This window comes from Talpa occidentalis, unplaced genomic scaffold (genome assembly GCF_014898055.3).
Source record: "Talpa occidentalis isolate TD23 unplaced genomic scaffold, MPIMG_talOcc4v2.1 talOcc4.4, whole genome shotgun sequence".
In the NCBI taxonomy this organism is placed as follows: Eukaryota; Metazoa; Chordata; class Mammalia; order Eulipotyphla; family Talpidae; genus Talpa; species Talpa occidentalis.
In genome coordinates, this window is record NW_023604295.1 from 31,452,832 (window position 1) to 31,476,237 (window position 23,406).

Genomic DNA, 23,406 nt, shown 5'->3' on the forward strand with positions numbered 1-23,406 from the left:
CTTCCAGTGAGAGTTCCAGAACCTAAGCTCCTTCAGAGTCCCAGGCCACTTTCAGGAATTCCGAGGGCCGCCAGGCTGAGGCAGCTCCGCGGAGTGTGATGAATAGGTATCCCGGATGGAGGAGCCCAACTGAATGAGGTGCCTGAGAGCACACGTGGCCTTTCCGCCCACCCCCCTCAGACCTGGTGTTTTTTATATCACCTTTAGTGGAAAGGAAAGCATGTTGTTCTAACTCCACGGAACTCTGAGCTATGTAAACAACAGGCATGGAGCTTGGAACAAAAATCACCTACAGGGCAGACAGAGTCACACTAGAAATCCCTAAGAGGCAGAGGCTGAGGCTCCAACGTTCCGAGGTAGAATTTAAGGGTACTCATGCTCGAGAGTTGGTGGATGTCGGGTGGTGTGGGTTTTTGCCCTGGGGGTTGCTGGTCTTCCTGTGGAAGAGGGTAGAGGATTGGTGAGCCCTTCTGTCTCTCCTCCATCCAATGCACCCCTCAGTCCTGGGGGATGAGAGGAGAGGGCCAGAGAAGTGAATTCAGCTGACCTGGAAACACTGATGAGGCCTGTGCCCCCTGGGAATCCATCAGGTGTTGCTGCTCGCTGGTTCTCTCCAGTGCCCACAGATATGGGGGAGACTGCTTCGCGAGCAGTTGTTGCAGGGCAGGGGTGGAGGAGAGGGGATATGCACACCAGGTATGATCTGAAACTGCCCCCAGAAACCACCACTAAATTGGTTCAGTTCCTTCTGAGCTGACTTCCCCTTCCTACTGGCTTCTCCCTCCTTTGAGGTACCATCTACTCCGGGAAACTCTCCCTAAAGCTGAGCTGGGTACCCTCTTCTGTCACACCCAAATGGCATAACCTCTAATTTCTCTCCTTAAGGCCTCTCTGTATCCGACTTATCTCTTCTATGTACAGTTGGTGCTCAATGAATGCTTGTTGAACAGAACAGGGCATCTCTGGACTAGGCCTGATACATGGGGCTTCTTCAGGGCTGGCAGCTTTAGTGGGAAGCTGGGTCTGCTTGTCATGGCTGCACTTGGCCTTGGAGGACCAACTGGGGAGGAGGCCTGACCCTCAGAGCTGTGCGCATCACCCTCCATTCCAGCTTCCGGTCTGCTCCCTGTCACAGCCTGCGCCTATCTGCTCTTCACCAAGCAGGTCTGCTGCTGCTGCATTCCCTCCCTGTCAGGCACTGTGGGGATGTGTGTGGCCAGGTTGAGGAAAGCGGACTTTAAACAAACAGCCCCTGGCCCCGGTTGGTGCCAAGTCTCGCCACCCCCAACCCTCCCCAGACAGAGGCCGCTCGCTGGACCGTGTGACAAGGAGCCAGCAGAATTCATTTAACAAAAAAGGATTTGGTGCTCTGCCTCCCACTCCGCTAGCCAGACTAGATAGTGGCTAAGGGCCCCTCCTGCTCTCCCTCCTCCTTGGGCCTTTCACCCCCTAATCTGCCAAGTGGGGAGCAGTCACGTGGACCCCCAGCTCTCGACAGGAAGCTGTCGGCACCGCTGGCTCACAGGGCTGGCTCCCCTCACCACCGGGAAGGCAGCCTGCCTTCCCCCAGTCCGGCTCTCTGAAACCCAACCCCTCTTTCCAGCTGCAGCACGAAAGAGCCCCAGGCCCAGCCTTCCCCCGGGACCCTGCAGCCTGCAGATCTCACGGTCAGGGAATTTTCCTGTGCAGTGTTCCAAGCCGGCAGAGCCTCCAGAACAAAGGGTAGGGAGAGACAGCAACGTCTTCACCAATGTACCCCCACCACCACCTCCAACCTGGGGGCAGGGAAGATTCCGGACAGAGGCTGTTCCTGGGATCTGGGGAAAGGGAAACCCAGAGGACAAAGATTGTTCTTCCTGGGGAGACCCACACCTTGGGAAGCAATCCCTGGAGGAGCTCAGCCCAGGTCTATTCTTCCAGCCCTTTATTCTCTCCCTTCTCTCAAAGGAACGAAATTCACCTACATTGGCTCTGACCTCCCAACAGGGGCCACAGTGGTGGGTGGATGGAGGACCTGCTGCTCGGAGAAGGCCTATCCTCTAAAGAGAATGGGACTGGCTGCTGGGCAGTGGCAGTGGGCTGTGGGGGGAGGGAGATGGGGGAGCAACTTCCAGAACTCACTAATTCCCCTACCTGGGGAAAAGGCTATTTACAAAGGAAAAATTGGACTTTCTGTTGCCTTTGTTTCTGAGAACAGACTGTTCCTCTAACAGCTAAAAAAAAAAAACACACACACACACACACAACTGTATCAAGCAGCAGAACTGAAAACAGTGTAAGACAGCAAAGAGATCCAAGAAAGCAAGGGTTGATTCAAATCTCCATTTCACCACTTAGTAGCCATGTGGTTGGTGCAGCTGTAGAGATACCCCAAGATACTATAAATAAGTAACTCCTCTGAACCTTATTTTTTCTCACCTATAATATGGAACTAATACTTACTATGTCTACCTCCATTATTTTAGTAACTATCAAGTTCCTACTATGTGTTCAGCATTAAGTCAGTTGCTCGAGACTGGAAAGTAACAAGACCTCTACCCAAGAGTCACATCAAATAATGTGCGTGGAGGTTCTTGGAAAACTGAAATGTCGAAATAAATAGATAAGGACCAGCTGTAATGATCTCATTAACTTTCTGCAAATGGGGCTGCTAAAGCGATTTTTAAAGTTCTTTAAAACAGTTTTAAGTCAGCCAGGCCTGTCTCTGTAATCTGGCTTGCACTATTTATTTGCTTAGCAAACCATTTCTTCATAGATAGTGCAAAAGGAAAGACTTCAGACCAGCCCGGGGCAGAATTTATCCCAAATTCAGAGTGAGTGGGGTCTGAATTAATTAGGTCTTTCTGTGGCTTAATGTATAAACCTGGGCTCAGGAAATTTGGCCTTTAAAGCAGGTGCCCTTTCAAATGAGGTGGGTTTCATGTGACTATTTTAACTTCAGCTCCATTACCCTTTATGGGCTGTAGGGGTGGTGGGGGGAGCCTGAGGGGAGGGATCTGGTACAGGTCTGCTTCCGTGAGTGGGGAGCCAAAGGAACCGTAAAATAGCCGTCTCCCAATCCGGTAAATTCACACTTGCAGCTCCTGGCTGGGGTCTCCTCCAGCCAGGATGAGAACAGGGGCCCAGGTTCCCAGTCCAGCTTATGAGGCTGGTTTGCCTGCTGGGGTTTCCTTCTCGGATCTCTTATTGGCCCCTCATCATCTTTGGACTCCCACCCTAAACTTTATTGAGGTATAATTGACAAATAAAAGTGTATATGTTTAAAGTGTACAATGTGGTGATTTGATACACATATGCATTGTGAAATGATTACCACAATCAAGTTAATGAACACATCCATTACCTCATGTAGTTACTTTTTTAATGAAAATGTTTAAATTCTACTCTCTTAGCAACTTTCAAGTATACAATACAGTGTTTTTAAGTACAGTCACCATGTTGTACATTAGATCCTTAGGATTTTTTCATCTTACAACTCCAAGTTTGTACCATTTCACCAGCACATTTCTATTCCATCCCCCCACCTTCTAGCCCCAACAACTACCATTCCCTGTTTCTGAGTTCAAGTTTTTTAAGATTTTACCAATAAGTGATACCATACTATATTTGTCTTCTTCCTGTCTGGCTTATTTCACTTAGCATAATGCTTCTGAATTCATTCATATTGTTGTAAATGGCAGTTTTTCCTTTCTCATGGCTGAATAATATTCCTCTCTGTGTGTGTTCTCTAACAATAAATCCATCAGCAGTCACTTATGTTGTTTTCATATCTTGATTATTGTGAGTAATGCTGCAATGAACATGCAAGTGCCTATATCTCTTTGAAATAGTGATTTCATTCCTTTGGCTATATACCCAGCATTAGAGTGGCTAGATCTTTTTTTTTTTTTTTTAAAGATTTATTCGTTTGTACAAGAACCAGGGTAGAGGCCAGATGCGCAGGAGGGTGAGAGGACTCACCAGAGACAGAGTGGGGAACAGAACAGGCAGACTAATGAAATACACTGCTGAGGGGAGCAGCAGGTGAGACAGGAGAGGTCTGCTGCACCATGTGGGCCGCTCCTAGGCTGGCGGGATCGAACTGGCACTGCAGAGGCCGCAGACAGCCTCACAGTGCAGTGCTCAACCACCTGCACCACCAGCGAGGCCCTGGAGTGGCTAGATCTTATGGTAGTCTTACTGAGCTCTATTTTTAATTTTTTGAGGAACATCCATACTGTTTTCCATCATGGCTGCACTAATTTACATTCAATTTACATACATTTTACCTACAATGTATAAGGGTTCCCTTTCTTCACATCCTTGCCAACACTCTTTATCTCTTCTGTTAATAGTCATCCTAACAGGTGTGAGGTGATAACTCCTTGTGTTTTTAATTTGCATTTCCCTGATGATTAGAGATGTTGAGCACTTTTCCTGTACCTGCTGGCCATTTGTATCTTTTTTTAAACAGATTTTTTAAAAAGATTTATTTATACAAGCACTGGGGTACAAGCCAGAGGCATGGAAGGGTGAGAGAATTCACCAGAGGTAGAGTGGGGAGCAGAACAGGCAGATGGACTGAAAGCACTACTGAGGGGAGCAGCGGGCGAGACAGGAGAGGTCTGCCGCGCAATGTGGGAATCTCCCTGGCCCGTCAGGAATCGAACTAGTGCTGCAGAGGCTGCGTGCGAAGAGCTTCATAGTGCTGCGCTCAACCCGCTGCACCACTGGGGAGGCCCTGTATATCTTTGGGAAAATGTCAATTCCTCTGCCCATTTCTCAGTCAGATTGTTTTGTTTTGCTATTGAGTTGTAAGTGCTCCTAGTATATTTTGGATAATAACTCCTTTTGGATCTATGGTTTGAAAACACTTCCTCATATTCCGTAAGCTGCCTTTTCATTTTGCCCATTGTTTCCTTCTCTGGGCAGAAATGTTGGAATTTGATATAGTCCCACTTCCTTATTTTTGCTTTCATTGTCAATCCAAAAAGTAAATGCCAAGATCAATGTCAAGGAGTTTTCTCTCTGTTTTTTTCTAGGAGATTTACAGATTCAGATCTTGTACTTAAATCTTTAGTCCATTTTGAGGTGATTTTTGTGTATGGTTTAAGGGTCCAACCTTCTTCTGCATGACATGTACAGAACCAGTTGACTTGCTGGGTGACCCCCAAACTCCCCAGCCATCTCAGGCACGATTCACTAAAGAATCTCTTGGCCAATCCTGAAACTCCTCAGCCCTCTTCCATGGATCTCTCCCACCTCTTCCTATCTGCCCAGCAGGATTCCAGGTCAACTGTCTCTAGAATAGCCACTAGCTGTATGTGGGTACTGAGCACTCCTGGTCAGTCCGTGCTAATTGAAATATGCTGTCCTTATAAAATACACACCAGATTTGAAGACTTAGTATAAAAAAAGTAAAGTATCACAGTAATTTCCATATTATCTACATGTTATGACTATATCGGGTAACATAAAATACGTTATCATTTCACCTGTTTCTTTTTAATTTAGCTACTAAAGACTGAAAAGGGCCCCCATGCCTGTCATTTGTGGTTCACACCATCTTTCTCTTTAACAGAGCTGCTTTTGAACATGAGTAGAAAGTGCCTAGGCTGGGTGGTGGCAGCCCTCAGTGACATAAGGTCTGCTTCCCTTTGTTTCTAATTGAATTAAACATAACTGCTTCAGATGATAGCTGAGAGACTTTAGAGGAGCTAACAGCTGTGAAAGCACCTTGCAAGTGAACTCAATCCATGTTGTGTTCTTTACCATTCTTTTTGAAATCACATTTCAAAACACCTCCTAAAGCAATGGTTATAAACCCTGGATGCATCATTCACCTGGGTAGTTTTTAAAAAATGCACAGGATCTGGGTCCACTCTGGTTTAATTGGTCTGGGTGGGGCCTGGGCATCAGCATAATTTCAAAGCTCTGCAGGTGATTCTCATGCATAGCCAGCTCGGAGAACCCCTGTCTTAGAATCACCCTTCATCCCTCAATGCTCTAGTCCCTTTATGTGGTGTCCCTTTAGCATTTACATGTGTTTTGTGCTACTTTAATTATAACCAACATTTTTGAAAGCCTACTAAATGTCAGGCACTTTACATATAATGTCTCTAATCCTTACCACAGCTCTGCAAGGAAAATTAGATTAACCCCATTCTGCAGATGAGGAAGTTAGGGCTTAGAAAGGTTCAAGTAACTTGCTTGTTCAATAAGTGGAGGAGGGCAGGAGAAGTACACAATCCAGCTAACGCTGAATCCAGAGTGTGAGTCACTCACCCCTAGATCACACTACCTTTGTTTTAAATTCTTCAGTAACTAGAATATAAGCTTCCAGGGCAGGGTCAGTTTCTTTTGTTTGCAACCAGTCTCAAATGATGCATTCAGCAGCCCTTTCAGAAACTCCGAATATATCTCAGAATATGTATTTAGAACATTCCTAAGCAGGCCATGGGGTTGGAGACCCACTTGGGGATGAGCTCGAATGGGGTCTGCGATGCACTCCAAGCAGTGGGCCAGGACTTTCAGGGATGCCTTCCCCAGGCAGACCCTAACAAAAACCAGAAGATTCCAGAACAGAGCAGGCACAAGGAGCTTGAGTTTTGTGCCTCCTGGGGTGGGAGGTGCCCCAATCCCACCAGCTGTGCCTCCCTTATCCCCAAGTCTCTTGCCCAATCTGTTGCAACCAAGGGCTGTCTTGATTTTCTAGACCTGCTCTGAGTCCATATAATTTATTATTTTAAAAAGAGATAGTTTATTAAAGCCTTGTTAAATGTGATTCAAATTTTCTACTTTTGTAAGACTTCAAATACAAACATTCCTAATTAGGTCACACAATGGACTCCCCTGCAGTCATCCAGGAGGAGCACCAGCGAGCTACACAGTGACATAGAAAGACAGTTATGACGTCTTGACAAGTGGTGGGAAGATCTGGATCCATGTTCTGGAAATGGCATAATCAAAATTACTTTTTTTTTTTTTTTTAAAAAGAGAGGTGAGAAAACTGGGGAGATCTGCATGAGACTGTTGCTAGTAGTAGTGCGGCAGTGGTGAAATTACAGATACTTTTTTCTGTAATGTGTCTTTTTATAATAAATGGAAAGAAAAATTCCTTTGAGTGACCGATCCCAACAAAAATAATAACTTATTATTTTTATCTCTTTCATCCTGTGGCTCAATGCAGGCCAGCTTGCACCCCTCCCTGGAGATGACACCAAGTATGTGTGTGTGTGTGCAGGGGCTGGGGAGGGGTGGTCTCAGTAGGGTGCCCTGGAGACCACCCAGCTCCTTCCCTGAGGTAAGGCTCATGCATTTTTTTCCTATAGCCAATTTGGTTGGGATACTGAAGGAGTTCTCCCTTTTCACCATGGTCTGCTCTTCCAAACCAGGGATTTTTGGCCTCTCTAATTGGGCCCTTGTTCTGCAGGGAGCAGGATGGGAAGTGGGATACCTCCTTGTGGGGCTCCCTGGTACCTCCCCTAGGCTTGGAGCAAGCGCTGGGGTAGACCTATGCCAGCCAGGCACAGGGCAGCCAGTCCTGTGGTCTTCCTCTGCTGCGTACAGGGCTGGCGGGTGTCCAGAGAGAGGCTATGGAGAGTAAACAAATTTTCCCTTTCCTTTCAGTCTCGCTCCACTCCCTGGTGTGGCTGGGGACCCCACCCAGAAGTGAACTCAGCCCACCCTGCCAGCCCACAGACATGCAGCCAGTGGGTAGAATGGTTCTAAGCTTTGGACCCAAGCAGACCCTGGCTCAAATCTTGTCCAGTTTTGCTGCTAAGTAAATGAGCAACTTCAGGAAAAATAACATCTGGTTAGAACCCCATCTGAAAAATGACATTATAACCCCTGTCTGGAAGGGCCATGATTAGGGTCAAGAGAGAGAAAATAGACACAGGGCACCTGGCACAGGCTCAACAACAATATCTGTTATTGGTGCTTTACTCTTCCTGGCCCCTCGGGGGGAGGACCCTGGATGTGACTCTAGGCCTCAGCCCTTAGTGCTTGCTCTCTTGTTCCTACCTGAGGGGTTGGCTTTAGGGGAATCTAGTTATTTTTGTTGGGATGGGTCATCCAAAGGAATTTTTCTTTCCATTTATTATAAAAGGAAGAGACACATTACAGAAAATCTGGCAAACAGAAGAAAAAGAATTGTCTGTGATATCACCATTACAGCACAACTAGTAGCTGTGACGCCAGGCTGGCTATCGGGCCATCCATACGTCTCCCTTTCTTTCAGTCTCCTTGGTTCCAGAGGGGTGAGGTAATCCCTGGAGAGAGAACCTGGCTCTTACGTGGGGTTTATAATCACTGTCCTTTTTGCTAGAGGCTGGATGACGCTGGTGAGAGGGGTTGACCTCACCCAGGCCCTCTGCTCGGCTGTGCCCAACTGAGAATCAGTCAGGAGACATATTCCATTCCCATGCTGTTCCCCTTAAAACAGATGCAGACTTGGGTGGTATTTCTGAGGGACAGTGGCTATTTTTATAGTGCTGGCAGCACCGTCCGTAATAATAACAGGAATCAATCATTATTATTACTGGTTAGTACTCTAGAGTTTGTGCAGAACTTTCTCGTGCCCCATCTTGTTGACTCCTTTCAAAAACAAACTTGTGTGGAGATATTATCTCCACCTCACAAATGAGGCCACTGAGGTTCAAAGGAGTAAGTGAGGACTATTAATGAGTGATAAAGTGATGTCTCCTGACCGCAAGTCCTGGAGTAGGCCTGCTAAGCATGGACTCAGTGACAAGTTACTCGAGTGTCTCCCTTTGTTTTGAGCCCCTGAACAAACCAAGAGGAGACCCTTTCTGTTCTCCCTTTAGTAGAGAAAGTGAGAATGTGATTCAAATAGAGATGGGGGAGAGAAGGGAAGGTGCTGGGGCAGAAATTAAGAAGCCCAGAAGCAGATGCCTTGGGTGGTGGGTAAGTGTCAGAGGGGAGGGTTAGCTGGTTCTACACCCCCACCAGGGCATGACCCAGTCCTTCCCACAAAACAGCCACAACCTTGGGCAAGACGATAAAGTCCTCCTTTGGGGTGCACCCCTGGCCATTAGGGGAAGAGAAATGTCTGGAAAGGCTTCCAGGGAGCAACCCCCCCCCCCAAGCCCCCGCCCTGCTGTGCTGCTCAGAGGAGGAAGAAAGGAACCCCTTCTCCCAACTTGCCCTATACCTGGGTCAAGTGCCTATGTCCCCTACCTGCTCGTCTGGGGCGGGGGATGGAGGAGAGAGCTGCTGGCAGTCCAGCCAGTTCATTTCCCAGCGGAGACTGTGGTGGCCCAGGATCCCTCCACCTGTGAGGTCCAAGCCCAGTGACAAAAACTTGTGTCAAGAGCCTTTGACTTCCAAATTGCTGCGGAGTGTGATGGGGGAGGAGAGGAAAGAGAGTCCTGGACTAAGTTTCCTGAAACCAGTCGGCAGTTTAGTTTGGCCACTGCCTGTCTGTCCCCCTGCCTTTGTGGCCAGCTGTGTGGTTGTACTATTTTCAGCATGAGTGGCAGGAGCACAAATGTCCTTCTCCGCAGTGAGCCAGCTTCCCTCCGTGAAACCCTAGCCTGTAGGTCCCGGGGCCCTCCCTGCAGCGGGCAGGCAGGCAGAGCCTCAGATTAGTTCCTGGAAACTTTATGGCCCCTCTCCTTGCTCTGCTCAGGCCTCTCTCAGGGACTGCTCAAATAATAAAAAAAGGCATTATAGTCACAGTGACCATTTATTGATCACCTACCATAAGCCAGGCACTGTGCGAGGCGTTTCATTTATAGTATCTCATTAGTTACCACCTTGTCCTGCTTATTCCATAACCTGCTTTATTTAGAAAGAGGTACACTCTGCAGAGAACAGGTATATTGTTTCTAGTTCATTAAATTTGTTGTTGATAGATTAGTCTCTAAAAAAACATTGTTTTCATGGGAAAATAGACTTCATTTATATTATTTGGCTTTGCAGGAAAACATCCAGAAACACATCTGAACCAGGACCTGAGCTGCTGGTGTCCACAGCGGGCATAGCCTCTGCAGGGTGTCACCTACAATTCACCAGCACCTTTCTGGTCTCAGCTGTTCTTCCCACCGGGGAGGCTGTACGCAGAGATCTGTTTCTCTGGCCTTTCTCTCCCTTGCTCAACAACTGACACCTTTGCTATCAGAATCGGAGAGCCAGAGGTTCTGGGTCCAGCCTTGGCAACCCCCTGCCCCCGCCACTGGAGCCCTGGGATGCCAGACTGCAGGCAATGCCAGTGGAATGGAGGGTTTGTGGGGAGGGTGGTGGTGTAGGGTGGGAAAGGGTGACATTCCTCCAGCTGGTGGCAGGAGTTGCCTAGCCAGAGGCCTTTTCACGGCCCAATGCAGTGCGGCTCTTGTGTTTATGAGCTTTGTGAGATTTAGATCGCTCTGTATTAGCCACAGGTTTTTTGGGGTCACATCAAAGGTTAGAAAGCTGTGGAAAGAGTTCTTTCCCCATGAATCACACTTCCCAAAAATGTAATTCTCTGAGAGGAGCCGGCTTGCTTTAGCTGGCAAGAGAAGAGGGATAAGGGGCTCCTGTGGAGTGGTGTTTTTTTTGTTTTTATTTTTGTTGTTTAAAGAAACCTTCTCTGGAAGCCTGGACAAAGGAATTCTGAAAGGAGAGAGCCAGAGGAGGAGAAAGACCACCAGGGCCAGGTTGATGAACTAGGGTTTGGGGGTTGGGGTGAGGTGGCAGCCAGTTCCATGCTGCTGGATGGAAGGATTGGGTTCCTGCATCACACAGCTCCAGGGAGTGCCCTGGCTTGTGCAGTGCACAGCCTGTACAGCTGCGTGGGGCAGCTCTGTCCTTCCTTGCTCCCTCCTGGATGGATTGGTTATCTCTTTAATGGACTCCCATAGAATGTTCTAGATGACCATAGGTTATAATTATTCATGTACTTACCTGCATTCTGGCCAGCTCACAGTTACATCTTTAAGGACAGAGACCATATTTTGTCAGCTTTTGCTTTCCAGACTGGTACATAACATATGCTCAGCAAATGTTTATGGAATGACTGAATAAACATTGTTGAGAGGGTTCTTCTAGAGTTTGGGAACTGGTATGGTTCACTCAAGAACTGGTAGCCAAGAAGAGCTTTGATTTCTTTGAAGAAAAAATACTCTCTAAATAGACCAACTCCAGACATTCCCAGCCAGTTTCCTCTGCCTTCTGCCAGGAATTCATCTCTTCTCTCAGCTCCCCAACTCTGACACTGCCCATCCTGACCTACTGTGTGCATGGGCCCCAAAGAGAAAGACCTGGTTCAATGCCTATATCTGCCTGTTTTCAGAAGTTTCTCAACTTCTTGGAGCCTTATTTTTCCATGTGTAAAATAGGGTTAATATATCCACCTTACAGAATTCTAAGCACCATATATGAAAATGCTTGGTACATAGCTTAAGAAATGTGCAGGGTACACAGCTTAAGAAATGGGATCTGATAGCAGCTAGCACTTAACAGAAAATTTTCAAAAGCTTTGCATGGTCATTATCCATTTTGTTTGAGGATGAGAGACAGAGTAGGTTTGATATAGTCCATTTCAAGTGGTTGCCCAAGGTGACACTGCTCCTCTGGAGGAAACTGGGTGAGCACCTGCGTGGAGCTGGGGAGAACCTCAGTGTTTTGATACCACATTCTTTGACCTCATTGTAAATCTTTCCCACATTTTACCCTCCACTGTCAGCACACCCCAGTCCTATCCTGAGAAAGGGTCCTCTCCCCACGCTCACAATGCCAGGGAATCCAGGGAAAATTTTGGCTCTTTCTATGGTCCCAAACTGACTCTTAAAATGGTGAGTGGTGAGGAGGACCCATCAGATAGGCCTTGAGGTGCTGAAACTTCTGGGGCTGAAGAACACCACGCAGGAACACTGGGAAGGGGAACGTTGCAGCTGGGATTGAGATCTCTTTCTTGCATCCCTGCCTCTGCCCGGACTCTGCTGTCCTGTGTGCCCCCCCTTGGCCTGAGCTGCCTTGTGGCCAGTTGGCGGCTGCAGCCCAGCCCCCAGCCCCACACTGCCAAGGTTGGCAGCCTCACAGCCACGCTGCACAACTCCGCGCCTCTCCTCCTCAGTTTATTCCTTCCAGATACACAGTTGCTGCTTTTTATTTGGATCACTTTTCTGTGTTATGGTATTTCAGTTGTTTTTCCAATCCCTCCCCCCAGCCCCCTTCCTTCCCCCCCATGGCAGGATTCCTAAGAAGACTCGTTTTTTGGAGAGAGCTGCAAGCACATCTGCTCTCTGGCTGTGGCATTCCAGGAGGACCCTGTCAGGGGCTCAGGTCTCAGGGAGCCAGGACACTGGGCAGTGGGGGCTGCTGGGCAGGGTTTGGGACCCTGGCGGTTGAGGCCTGTGGTGGGCACACTCACTGCAGTGGGCAGGGCCAAGCTTCAGGGCCCGTGGGTGCTGCCAAAATCTTAGAGCCACAGTTCACCAACTCTCTGGCCCTGCCAGCTGTGGCTGCTGGCTTTCTGGACTCAGATTTGTGTATGCCAGACTTGGGGTGAGAGAGAAACTGGCAGCCTTTGAAAATGCCCTGGCCTTCCATCGTCTCTTTTCGCCATGGTTCAGAGGGGATGGGGTTCTGTGTGTGACTCACATAGGTGACAGTGTGGGACTGTGGGGGTGTACTTTGTGTGGGGGGGCAGGGAAGGCTGTGGGCTCGGGTTCAGAAATCACAGGGCCTGGGGTTCCATACTTGACTCCGCCAACAGTTTGTGTGAACTTGGGCAAGTTACCATGAAATGGGGATGACAGCATGTCTCCTCATAGTGTGGTTGTGAGGGTTAACCGAGTGAATACATAGAAATGCTTCCTGGCACACAGTAAGTGCTCAATAACTGTTTCGGTCATTATTATATATGCATGGGGTTATGTGTGGAATTTATTAGACTTGGGTGCTTCTCGGACTTTGGTGTGTGAGAGTTGCCTGGGGAGCTTGTTAAAAGCTCTGGCTTATGGGAGTCCCCCACAGAGATTCTGATTCAGCAGGTCTTGGGTGGGCTCAGGAATTTGCATTTTAATCCACAGACCCTGGTGATGCCGATGCATTGGTTTAAGGTGTGGTCTGGAGTCATTTAAGGTGTCTGAGTAAATAACTCCTTGGAATCCTGGTCTCTGGTACATCAATCAGAATCCTGGGCTCTGGCATATCAATCAGAACTTCTTTGCAAAAGGAAGTAGAGATCGGATGAAGGGGTGGAGTAGGGTGAGGCCATGGGGGCAGAAGCCACTCAGGCCAAGTTCTGAGGTGCCAGGAAGAATGAAAGTTGGGGGGGTGTAAGAAGGGATTGACACAGTCCTACAGTGCAGTTTGGGTTGGACCAGCCTGGTTTACAAGCCCAGGGCATGGCAGATGGCAAGGCGGGTGGAACTCAAGGCCAGAGATGCAGAAGAGTCTACAACTGAAAGCAGAAGACACTATCTGGAGGGAGAGAGAATCTTCTAGATCGATTAGTCATACCAACCTCCTCCCTCAGCCTGGGCATCTGAGCTTCTGCCAAAGCATCCAAGCAGGACCTGGGCTCTATGAGCTGATCGCCTCACCAGTTAAGCCAAGCTGTGGCCGGATTTGAGGGCATGACTTAGGATAGGATTCCAGCTCTGTCAATTTATCTGCTCAAAAGCTTGTAGTTTCTTGATTTATTTTTCTCTGTTTTCTCTCGTAGTAAAGAAAAACATCTTTGTTTTGGTTGAGCTAAGAAAAGGAAGAAATGGGCTGTGCTAAGGCTAGAAGAGCGCTGATTGCCCGCTCCAAAGAGGAGGCTGGGGAGACCAAAAGGGGGGCCCTCCAGGAGTAGGCTGACTGGGGCTGCTCTGAGAGCTGGGTTCTCCTGACCTGGGATCTGCTTTCTGAATGCATCTCTAAGTGTTTGTGAAGGTGCGTGTGTGTGCGTGTCTATGTGTAGATGTGTATGTACACAGGAGAGTGTTGTCTTGTGTATTCATTCAATTTAACAACAGCCACAAAATATTTACTGAGTGTGTACTATGTACCAGACACTATTCTAGATGCCTGGGATACATCAGTGAACAAATTGAGATTCCTGTCCTGGAGGAGCTTACATTCTATGGTGATTTGGGGTATCTGGAGAAACGATAAAAACACTAGGCTTTGGTTTTCTCAAAAATGGGAAAATAATCTCTTTCTTTCACAAATGTTAAGGGACTAAGTGTGAAAATACTTGGAAAGTTCCATTCAAAGTACCTGGCATATGACAGTTGCCAAATGATATTTTGTCTTCGTGTCTCCTGTGGAGTCAAAGGAGTTATTTCTACTTGTATAGATCAAGCAAGTGTCTGTGTCTGGGTGACATTCACTGTGTGTCCAAAAGGTGTACAGTGCCCCAAATTTCCTCCTGGAGCGAGAATATCCTTTCCTGGGATGTGTCTTGTTCTGTGGAGCTATCCTAAGGTCTGATCAAAGGTGATGGTGTTAGCCAGAACGTTGCATTTAAAGCCAGAAGCTGGGCTTCCCCTGGTGGCGCAGCGGTTGAGCGCTGGGCTGCGAGGCTGCCCGCAGCCTCTGCAGCGACGGTTTGTTCCCTGGCCACCGGTGAGGGTCCCACCAAAAAAAAAAAAAAAAAAAAAAAAAAAGCGCCAGAAGCTCCTCTGTAAAGTGGAGAGAGGAAGGCTGCTGAATATGGAATCCCATAAACTGGCCTATTTGAGCCTTGACTAAGACCTGCTCGGTGTTCTTCTAGCTCAGTGTGTCATCTGTAGTTTTGTTTTCAGTGCCCATAAAGAATCTTGACCACCCTACCCCTCTGTGGACACCTGCAACAACTTAGATCTTCCTTTCCTAGTTCCATGATGTTGTGCCATGCTGCTCCCTTCTGAGACCGTCATCTTATCCCCCAGATCATTTGTAGAAGTAAATGCAGAAGATGGCCCTGTGTGATCAGGACGAAGTGTCTGTGTAACCTGCATGGAGCTCAGAGATCCTTGCTTTCTCCCACACAGCAAGAAGAGAGGAGGCAATTTCTTGCTCTCCTTGCTCTAGACTCTCTTGAGGATCAAGTCCATGGTTTGGGCTTTGTCCTCTAAAAGGATGACTCAGAGCTTCTCCTTCCAGCCTCAGTGTCCTTTCTCTGTTCGTGTCTAAGTGTCCCCCCAATGTCCAGCTAAGCCACTGAGACTCCAGTTGCCCGAAGCCATATCCTCTTTCTTGACCCCGAGCCAGCTCCACCAACATCTAGCTGTTTGGATGAGCAGTTCCAAGGTTCTTGCAATCACTGCAGCTTTAAAGTACTTGGTTTATACTTCATATGAACCCCTTTTCATTTCCCACAGCTAACGAGTTATCACATCATTTCAAGTTATTCTCTCAACCAGTCCTCTCCCACTTCTACTACGGCTGCCATATTCCCCCACTCAGGCCCTCATCAACTCCTATTTGGACCATATTGGCAGGGTCTCCAAGTTGGCCTCCCTGCCTTTGGGAGGCCCCTCAACCAGCAGCCCACCTTCTGAAAGCACCACCATGCGCTCACTCTCCCTCAGCCACTGCATCCCCCCACCCCTGCTTTCTCTAGCTACAGAACTTTCTCCTTCTCTACTGACTCTGCTCCAGTCTAACTTGTCCACTCATGGTTCCCAGGACATCGTGCCCATTCCTGCTACCTTATCTCTGCTGGAGTTATTTTCCTCACGGATCCTTTCCCCACTTTCAGTGTTTTACCTAAATTCCTAGCATTACGAACACTATGTAACATCTCTGGCTGAACTGTACCCTAAGGTTTTGAAACATGATAGGAGACTATGGAAAAAGTGGAGGAGAGGGAGCTGGAGTTGCTCACAGTTTGCTAGAGGTAGAGGATTTAGTTTACCTTTAGGGTGGACTTCTGCTTTGTTTGGGGAAAATAACACAAACCTAAAACTGTTGTCACTAAGGGCCTGAACGCTCATGTTCACTGTTCTGGTTCAGCAGCAGAAATTGCCATGCTTTGGAGACAGCGAGTGCCTTTTTTTCCTCCCTTCTCCCCTAAGATTTGCAGAGAGGAGTTGGGAAGAGAGTGAGCCTGGACTGGTCCCTCTGGGGGTGACTATTAGCAGCTGAAGTATGAGAGTTGCTTGTAAGAGATTTCAAGCAGACTTCCTGGGGGGCTGGAGAGACCCTGGCACTGTTCCTTGGGGGCTCTGGTGACTTGTCTTGATGTACAGCTGGTGAGATGGGCGCTCTGTCCCTCTGCACAGAGCCAGCATCCCCCCTGGAACCCTGGGGGCCACAGAGGAGGCAGCAGCCTAGGATGCCGGGGACCCCACAGAAGTATCTCCAGCAGAGGATCCTTTCATGGGCTCCACACCCCACCTGGTGATGCTGTGGGCAGATAGGTTTGGGACATCATTTGAGCTGCCCCACTGGGAACTCCCAGAAATATTTGAGGGAAGTGTTGCCTGGAATGGGGCTTGGCGCATTGTAACTCATTGTTAAAATAGCAAGAAATCATTTATCCCCGAGGCAGGTGGAAAGGAAACACTCTAGAGAGAGATGTAAAACTGTTCTACTCTGTTAACCATGTTGCCTCTGGGTGCAGGAGTAGTAGAGATTTCATTTTCTTCTTTATATTTTTATGGAACTTTCCAAATTTTCCACCATAAGCATTTGTAATTAGAAAAACAAAAGCTATGAAAAAAGAATATTATTTCGTTCCTTTCCCTTCTGGGCCCAGCGGAAGCCTCCTCACTGCCTAAGGCCTGTGTGGTTTCTTCCCCTGCTGAACTCCTATGCTAATTCTGGGTGCAAGGTCCTTGTTTAGTCACTGTTTGAGGCGCATGTGCCAGATCCACAGGCTCCTTCCTCTCCAGATCCTCCTCCCCTCACTCAGCTTGTGAGAGAAATTTCTCAGAACCTGACCTTCTCCCACCCTGGATCTTCTTACTTGCTGTTCCATCTGAATGCAGCTTCTCTTCCCTAGTTCCCTCAGAGTTTGTGGGGTCCCTACCAAATGCCACTTCTCAGTGAGGCTTCCCCTGACCAGGCTATTTAAAATTGCACACTCCCACCATCCCTTCCCCATTTTCTGCTTGATTTTTTCCCGTCAAGTAGATCACCATCTGACAGGTTATGTGTTACACATATATATTCTCTAGCTCCTTACTCTAGCAAGTAAGCTCAGTGAGGGCAAGACCCCTTTCCATTTTCTTCCCTGCTGTCATCTCACCATCTAGTATGTATGCTTCAAATGTACACAAGATGCTTAGTAAATATTTGCTGAATGGGTAAATACATTTTATAATCAAAACAGCACGTTCCAGGTGCTGTGGTAGGTGCTTAGTAATTCTCTCATTCAGTCTTCAGTGCGTTGAGGTAGGAAGCATTATCTCTATTTTAAAGATGAGGAAACAAAAGCTCAGAGAGGTTGGGTAACTCAGTTGAAGTCACTCTTGATCAGATGGTGGGATGGGATTGGAATGCAGGTCCATCTGCTCCAGAAGCCAAGGGCTTTCTATTTTCGAGGTCTCCTCTGTCCTCATGGTTAGGTAACATGACTGCCTTTGGCTGTGCTCGACACCCAGCGATTTTCAGGCTGAGTCTGCTGCTTTCTGGCACCGATTTCCCCCCAGCACAGGCCTCAGAGCTGCAGCTCAGAGGCATCATTCCTCAAAATCAGGTTTGTCTGCTAACATGGGTCCCTTCTTGTGACAAATGGCCCATGAAATTACAACCAGAGAGGCCAGCTTGGCCCTGCCCTCTTCACTACCTCTGCTCACTAGCCTGGGTTCTCTGGGTTATGGTATGAATGAAGAGGATGAGCGCTTTTCTTTCTTCCTCTCTTAGTCCCATTTTTCCCAAAGGAGACTGGTTGCCCTCTGAGAACCTTCTGAAGAACAGCAGGGTGAAATACCAGCCAGAACCCAGATTTAGGTTAAAGTTTTGGCTCTGCTGCTCACTAACAAAGTCATGAGCTTGGGCAAGTCATTTAACTTGTGTGTTGACAGGATGGGAGGAATTATTCTTTCCTAGTGGTTTCACTATAGAATCATAATGTTGGCAAATGTAGAAGCTGCCTCATGGGGCTGTGGTGCAGATGCATGAACCAATGTGGTTATCAGACTTAGCATCATGCCTGACACATAAGGCTTAAGAAATGCTGGCTGTGATTGTTGGGCATGGCTGGCTTGGGGACTGGGCAGGGTCTGCGATCAGCTCGTAGGATGGGGTGTGAGTTGTGTATTGTAGCTCAGCACTATTCTAATCACCCACCCGCTTTCCTAGAGCTTCAGTCCTCAGAGTTTGGAATTCCTTGTTCAAGGTCACATAGTCACGACTTTTCAAAGGCCTTGATTAGGACACTTTTCAGAATACCTAACCTCCTTAGTGGGTACACTATGTTTCTGCTGGAGGTAATTGTTGCTGTCACTGCTGCGCTGTACAATTTGAGGAATAATTTGCACAAGCATCAATTGCCACCATGACCAAGGCAAGAAGCATAATTATTTCAAGTGGAAACCGTGATTGAGACTGTGAATTGAGGCCTGATTTGGAGGGGCTGCAAATGAGCTGCCACCTCCAGAGCACTATGTGCCTGCTAGATGCTGGGGTTATAATCAACCTGAACCTGTTTCCAAACACCCCTTCTCCGAGTTCCAGTGGGTCAAAAATCCCTATGCTGGTGAGTGTCAAGAGTGCCGCAAGGTTGGGGGCCTCCCCTGGTGGCTCAGTGGTTGAGCGCTGGGCTGCCCACAGCCTCTGAGGCTCCGGTTTGTTCCCTGGCCGCCGGCGATGGTCCCACCAAAAAAAAAAAAAAAAAAAAAGAGTGCCACAAGGGCTGTGACTGAACTGAGACCTTCCTGTTGTCCAAGATATAATTCTTTTTCAACAGAATTTCCTTCACTGCCTTTGCTTTCTAGTTGGAGGATAGTTAGTATGATTTGGAGTCATCATCCATCTGTCCCCACTCTCCCAACAGTACCTGCCCCTCCAATCCCTGCTCTCTCCACTCAGTTTCACCCAGGAAGATCTAGTTCTGTTTGTGCCTGAAGGGGAAAGAGACGGAAGAGCTACGCCTTCCTTCTCCCTCATGAGTGACCCCGAGTCACAGGGAATTCACCTCTTGCCCTCACCATGGCCACTGTCTGCTCTACATATGGGCCCAGAAGCACACTTGCAGCACTTCTTAGAAGCTGATGATGGCATCTGTGACATGGGAGGTCTTTCATCCTGAGGCAAGGGTAAGAGTCCTGCCAGCCCTCTGTACCATCTGGGAACAACGCTGGGAATCACATTTGTGGGTCCACAAATGCTATTTGATAGTTCCATGGAATGAAAAACTAAATTTGAGGCTTAGTGAAGAGGACAGACTAAAGAAGACAGGAAACATGGCCTCTAAGGACAAAACATACTGAGTTTGAGAACATACTCTGAGAACACTGGGACAGTAGACAGAGCTGGGGCCGATGTTCACAGATAATACTCCAACTAATTTTAGTCTCATGACTTACTCTTTTGCAGGCCAGTGTCTTGTCATATTTACCTTGGCTACATAACCCTGGTTTGTATCTCCAGCGAGACAGCAGTTTTTTGAAGCAAGAACGAGTCTGGAGACAGATGACCCAAGTCTGGAAGGAGTCCCAAGAAGAAGGAAATGTAAAATAATGAAGTTACTGGCTTTTCACTCAATCAGACTTCAGTTCCATCACACACTTTATAGTGTTTTTTGTATGTGTGAAACCTTTATAGTGTCTCTGTTTGTTATACAAATCATTAAAACATATAAAGCATTAACTGGCTCATCTTAGGTATTAAATAAATGGCAACTAGAGATAATTACACACATACATTGCTTGTTTTTGAAGCTGTGATAACTAAAATTATACACAATATACTTGAAGCCAGGAATGGGGAGAAACGCGTAGAATGAAACACACTGGATTGGGGGCAAGGGGCTTGGATTCTAGTCTGGGTGCTGTCCTGTGCTACCTGGTGACCTCATGCAAATCACCAAGTAATCAGGCACACTGTTGACCTCTCAGGAGTTGAGAAATTGTTATTGTTTCTAGAAGGTAAAGAAAACCTTCCCATTTTAATCTTTGGACTCCCACAAAGTCCAGGGCATGTAGTGGGCACCCAATATACTTGTTTAATTATAAACTGTTCAGAAGTCATATTTTAAGTTCCTAGTATACTTTTTGTCCTTAAGTTTACAGCTTTTGGTTGCAACCTAATTTGTTGGATCCCTGTGTCCTAAAGTACTTGTATTCCATGCTAACCTTAACATACTTAGGAATGTTACTTGGACACGAATGAAAGTAGGAAAAAGCCGCCAGTAAAGAGAGGAGAAAGCAGCCCTTCTGAACATGGCATGAAGAGGGAAGTTTCCCTACACCCACCTCTGGTGTGGTGATCGCTCTTCTAGGTTTCCTATTGTTCAATGTACCCACACTCTAGGATTCGTTTCCAGAAAGAAGGTGGTAGGCATTGCAGAGGCCCACACTGCTTATGTAGCTAGCTGACTCTTCATGGGTACTTAAGAATGTAAGGGATGCCTTATAAGTCTGCTCCCAAATGAGAGGTGGCAGGTAGAAACATGGGCCTCCTGGTGCTAGGAGAGAGATCTTGAAGTGGAACACTCTGGTGTTAGGTGACACCATATGTATTCTCCACCCACACTACCCACTGCTCCTGACAGCATTTGGTTTCTGCAGCCTTTGGTAGAAGAAAGAACCTTGCAGAGGTTGAGAGACAGAAGATGGAGAGGACCAATATGTTTACTAATAGTCACCATCACTGTCTGTGCACTGTTATAAATTGTCCTGGGGTAAGAGCACTGGCAATGGTGGGGTATAGTTCAGATCTGCCTTGTATAAAATCTTCTCCCAAGTTATTGAGGAGCATCTGTCATCTTAAAAAGTCATTTGTAATACCATTTTCTTCCAACTTCTTCCTCCTCTTCCGCTCCTCCCTGCCCAACCCAGCTTTTCCCCTTCTAAAAAGTAACCCCAGGAAAGCCTAACTGAATTGCCCCAGTTGCGACAGATGTCTCTCTGTAGCCTTTGAGTGGCTGCACTGTAATTTTTGGTTTATTTATTTACTGTCCAGTTCCAAAAAGCAGCACCTTTATCTTGCTCAATATTCCCAAATAGTGTATCACTCCAAAAGATGATTAAGTGTACCAAGGTGTACTTCTAATTTTTGGTTTTTTATTTTTCTCTAGATACCATAGTTAAGAGGTACATGTCAGACTTTTTTCTGAATTCAAATACACTTAGGACAAAAAGTGTTGGGGGCGTGGACATCCAATCAGCTATTTTTTTTTTCCTGGTACCAGATCATCATACTGCTGAGTTCTTTTAAATAAAGTATTGCACTACAATGCTGCCTAATTTGTTCAAAGATTGGAGGAAAAAATGCGAAGTTTTCCAATCCATTTTACAAAACCAGCAAAACTACAACAAAAAAGTACACCACTCTCATTTATAAACATCAATTTAACAGTATATACATTAAATATAACAAATGTAACAAGACACAAAACCTAAATCCTAGCTACACAAATACAATTTCTACTGAATAATCACTCTTCTCTCACCTATAGAACACTACTCAAGAGAGTAGCTTCCATATTTCCCCCACACCTCACCCCACGCTAATTTTCCACCAGCCTTCACCAGGGGTGGATGTCTTCCCTAACGCTGGCCCTGGCCCTAGCCTCAGCTCTGGCCCTGCCGGTCTCCTCTGCCAGGGCCTCACGGTACTGTGCTGGCCAGTGCTCAGGGTCTTTCTTATGGAGCTTAGCCACAAACCCCAGGATTTTCATCTTGCTGGTCTCCAGGTTGCTTCGGGGACCCCAAGAGAATTCACACTTCGGTGGACTAGTGTAAGGCACCCGCCTGCAACTGAGGCATCGCTGCTGCACGAACTCTTCCCTAAGCCTCTTCAGGTACCCAAAGAGGAAGTGATACTTTGAGGGATGCAACCCCAACCCACGCAGCATCTCCCAGACCTGTGCTTCCCTGGCGCTATTACCTTTCATGCAGATAAGGCCCAAGATCATCATTAAAATACTCAATCTGGGACCATCTCCTCCCAGAGCCTCCTCCTCTTTCTCAAGAGGTTTTAATTTGTTGATCAGGATGTAAGTGTGGTGCTTGCGGCCAAGCTGCATCAGCTCGAAACCAGAAACATGCCGCAGACGTTCTGCGGCCCTAGCGACGATCTCCGGGGACAGATTCTTCAAGTCTCCGAACTATCTCGGGGCGAGTAACGGGGCTCTTCTTGTCCTTCACCAGCAGGCACTGCACCAACTCGGGCCCGTCCTAGGGCGACGGGGACACCCCAGCGCAGTGCTAAGGCTCTGGCCGCCGAGGCACCTTTCCCGGCGACTACCGGCTCTGCAGACCCCTCCTCCCTCACGGCGCCAAGGTCCTCTTGGGGGCTGTCCTGCAAAAGGAGGCTCGGGGCCTCCTCCTGGAGGCAGTCAGGGTCTGGGGCTCACCGTCTTGACCGCATCCTTCTCCCCCTCGGCCTGCGGGATGGGGTGACCCCGCTCTCGCGATTCTGCAACATGTTTTCCACCAAGCAGGTGCAGCGCGCGTACACAGCCCAGGGAGTGCGAAATGCTGCGCAAATCCCAGTGTCGGGGGTGCACAGCGGCTGGGGCGGCGGAAGAACAACTAGGGGAGGTGACCGAGGGGGCTTTGAGGCTGCGGCGCGGCACCGCACAGGGCTCGGGACGCGCCGCGCATCCTCAGTGCGCGCCAAGCGCCGGCTTCTCCAGCCACTTCCGGCCAAATGGACCAAGATGGCGGCGGGGGGGGGGCCGCGCGAAGTCCCGCCCTTTCCGCTCCCTGTGGGGTCGGGCTGCGTCTCGGCTGATCCGCAAGTAAGGTCTCCGAGGAGTTGTGTGGTCTGTGCTGCTTTGGGGGTCGAAAGCCCGACGGGTGAACGGGGCTTATCCAAGGCACGCGGAGTAGGTGTGGTTCAGTGTGAAGGATGAAGTAGGGATGGAGTTCTAACCACATCCTTTGGGCAGGTGCTTGCTGAGTGTCTGTCCAGGCTTTTAGTGGTTCACTGTGGATCAAGTGTAGAGTACAGGGGATTGAACATTGGAAGATAACGACCGCTGGTCAGTTAGTGAGGAGTCTTGAACAGGATGCTAGGGAGACTGAAGTTTATTCTGAACTTGATGGGAAAATACTATAGGGGGATTTAAGCAAGGGAGCGGCTGGACCAGATCTGTATCTTTACAGTCTCTCTGGTGGCGATGGATTGGGCTGACCAAAAGCTGGGAATCCAGTTTGCAGTATTTTTATAGTGCAGAATCGAAACTGAGACTTGGCCTGACTTGTTCATTGGTGTATCCTTAGTCCATACAACAGTGCCTGGCAAGGAGAGAGGCAAATACAGTAAAGTGGGGTGATGAGAGTATAAGTATAACAGATTATATAGAGGTGAAAGGAAAAATGATAAAAGATGGATTGT

General features: G+C 47.9%; 1 protein-coding gene and 1 long non-coding RNA gene across 2 annotated transcripts; one reads left to right on the plus strand and one right to left on the minus strand.

Annotated features, from left to right (window-relative positions):
- The first annotated feature begins 74 nt into the window (after positions 1–74).
- LOC129146725 (uncharacterized) lies at positions 75–19,744 on the plus strand. The gene is made up of 3 exons (XR_008553823.1): positions 75–356; positions 1,604–1,722; positions 19,438–19,744. It is a non-coding gene; the product is annotated as an uncharacterized LOC129146725 (long non-coding RNA).
- A 688-nt stretch (positions 19,745–20,432) lies between these two features.
- MAGEF1 (MAGE family member F1) lies at positions 20,433–22,670 on the minus strand. Its single transcript, XM_037526579.2, is given in 4 exon segments — positions 20,433–22,169; positions 22,171–22,233; positions 22,235–22,409; positions 22,643–22,670. Coding segments are annotated over 4 exon segments (846 nt in total). The 3' UTR covers positions 20,433–21,589.
- Between the last annotated feature and the right edge of the window lie 736 nt (positions 22,671–23,406).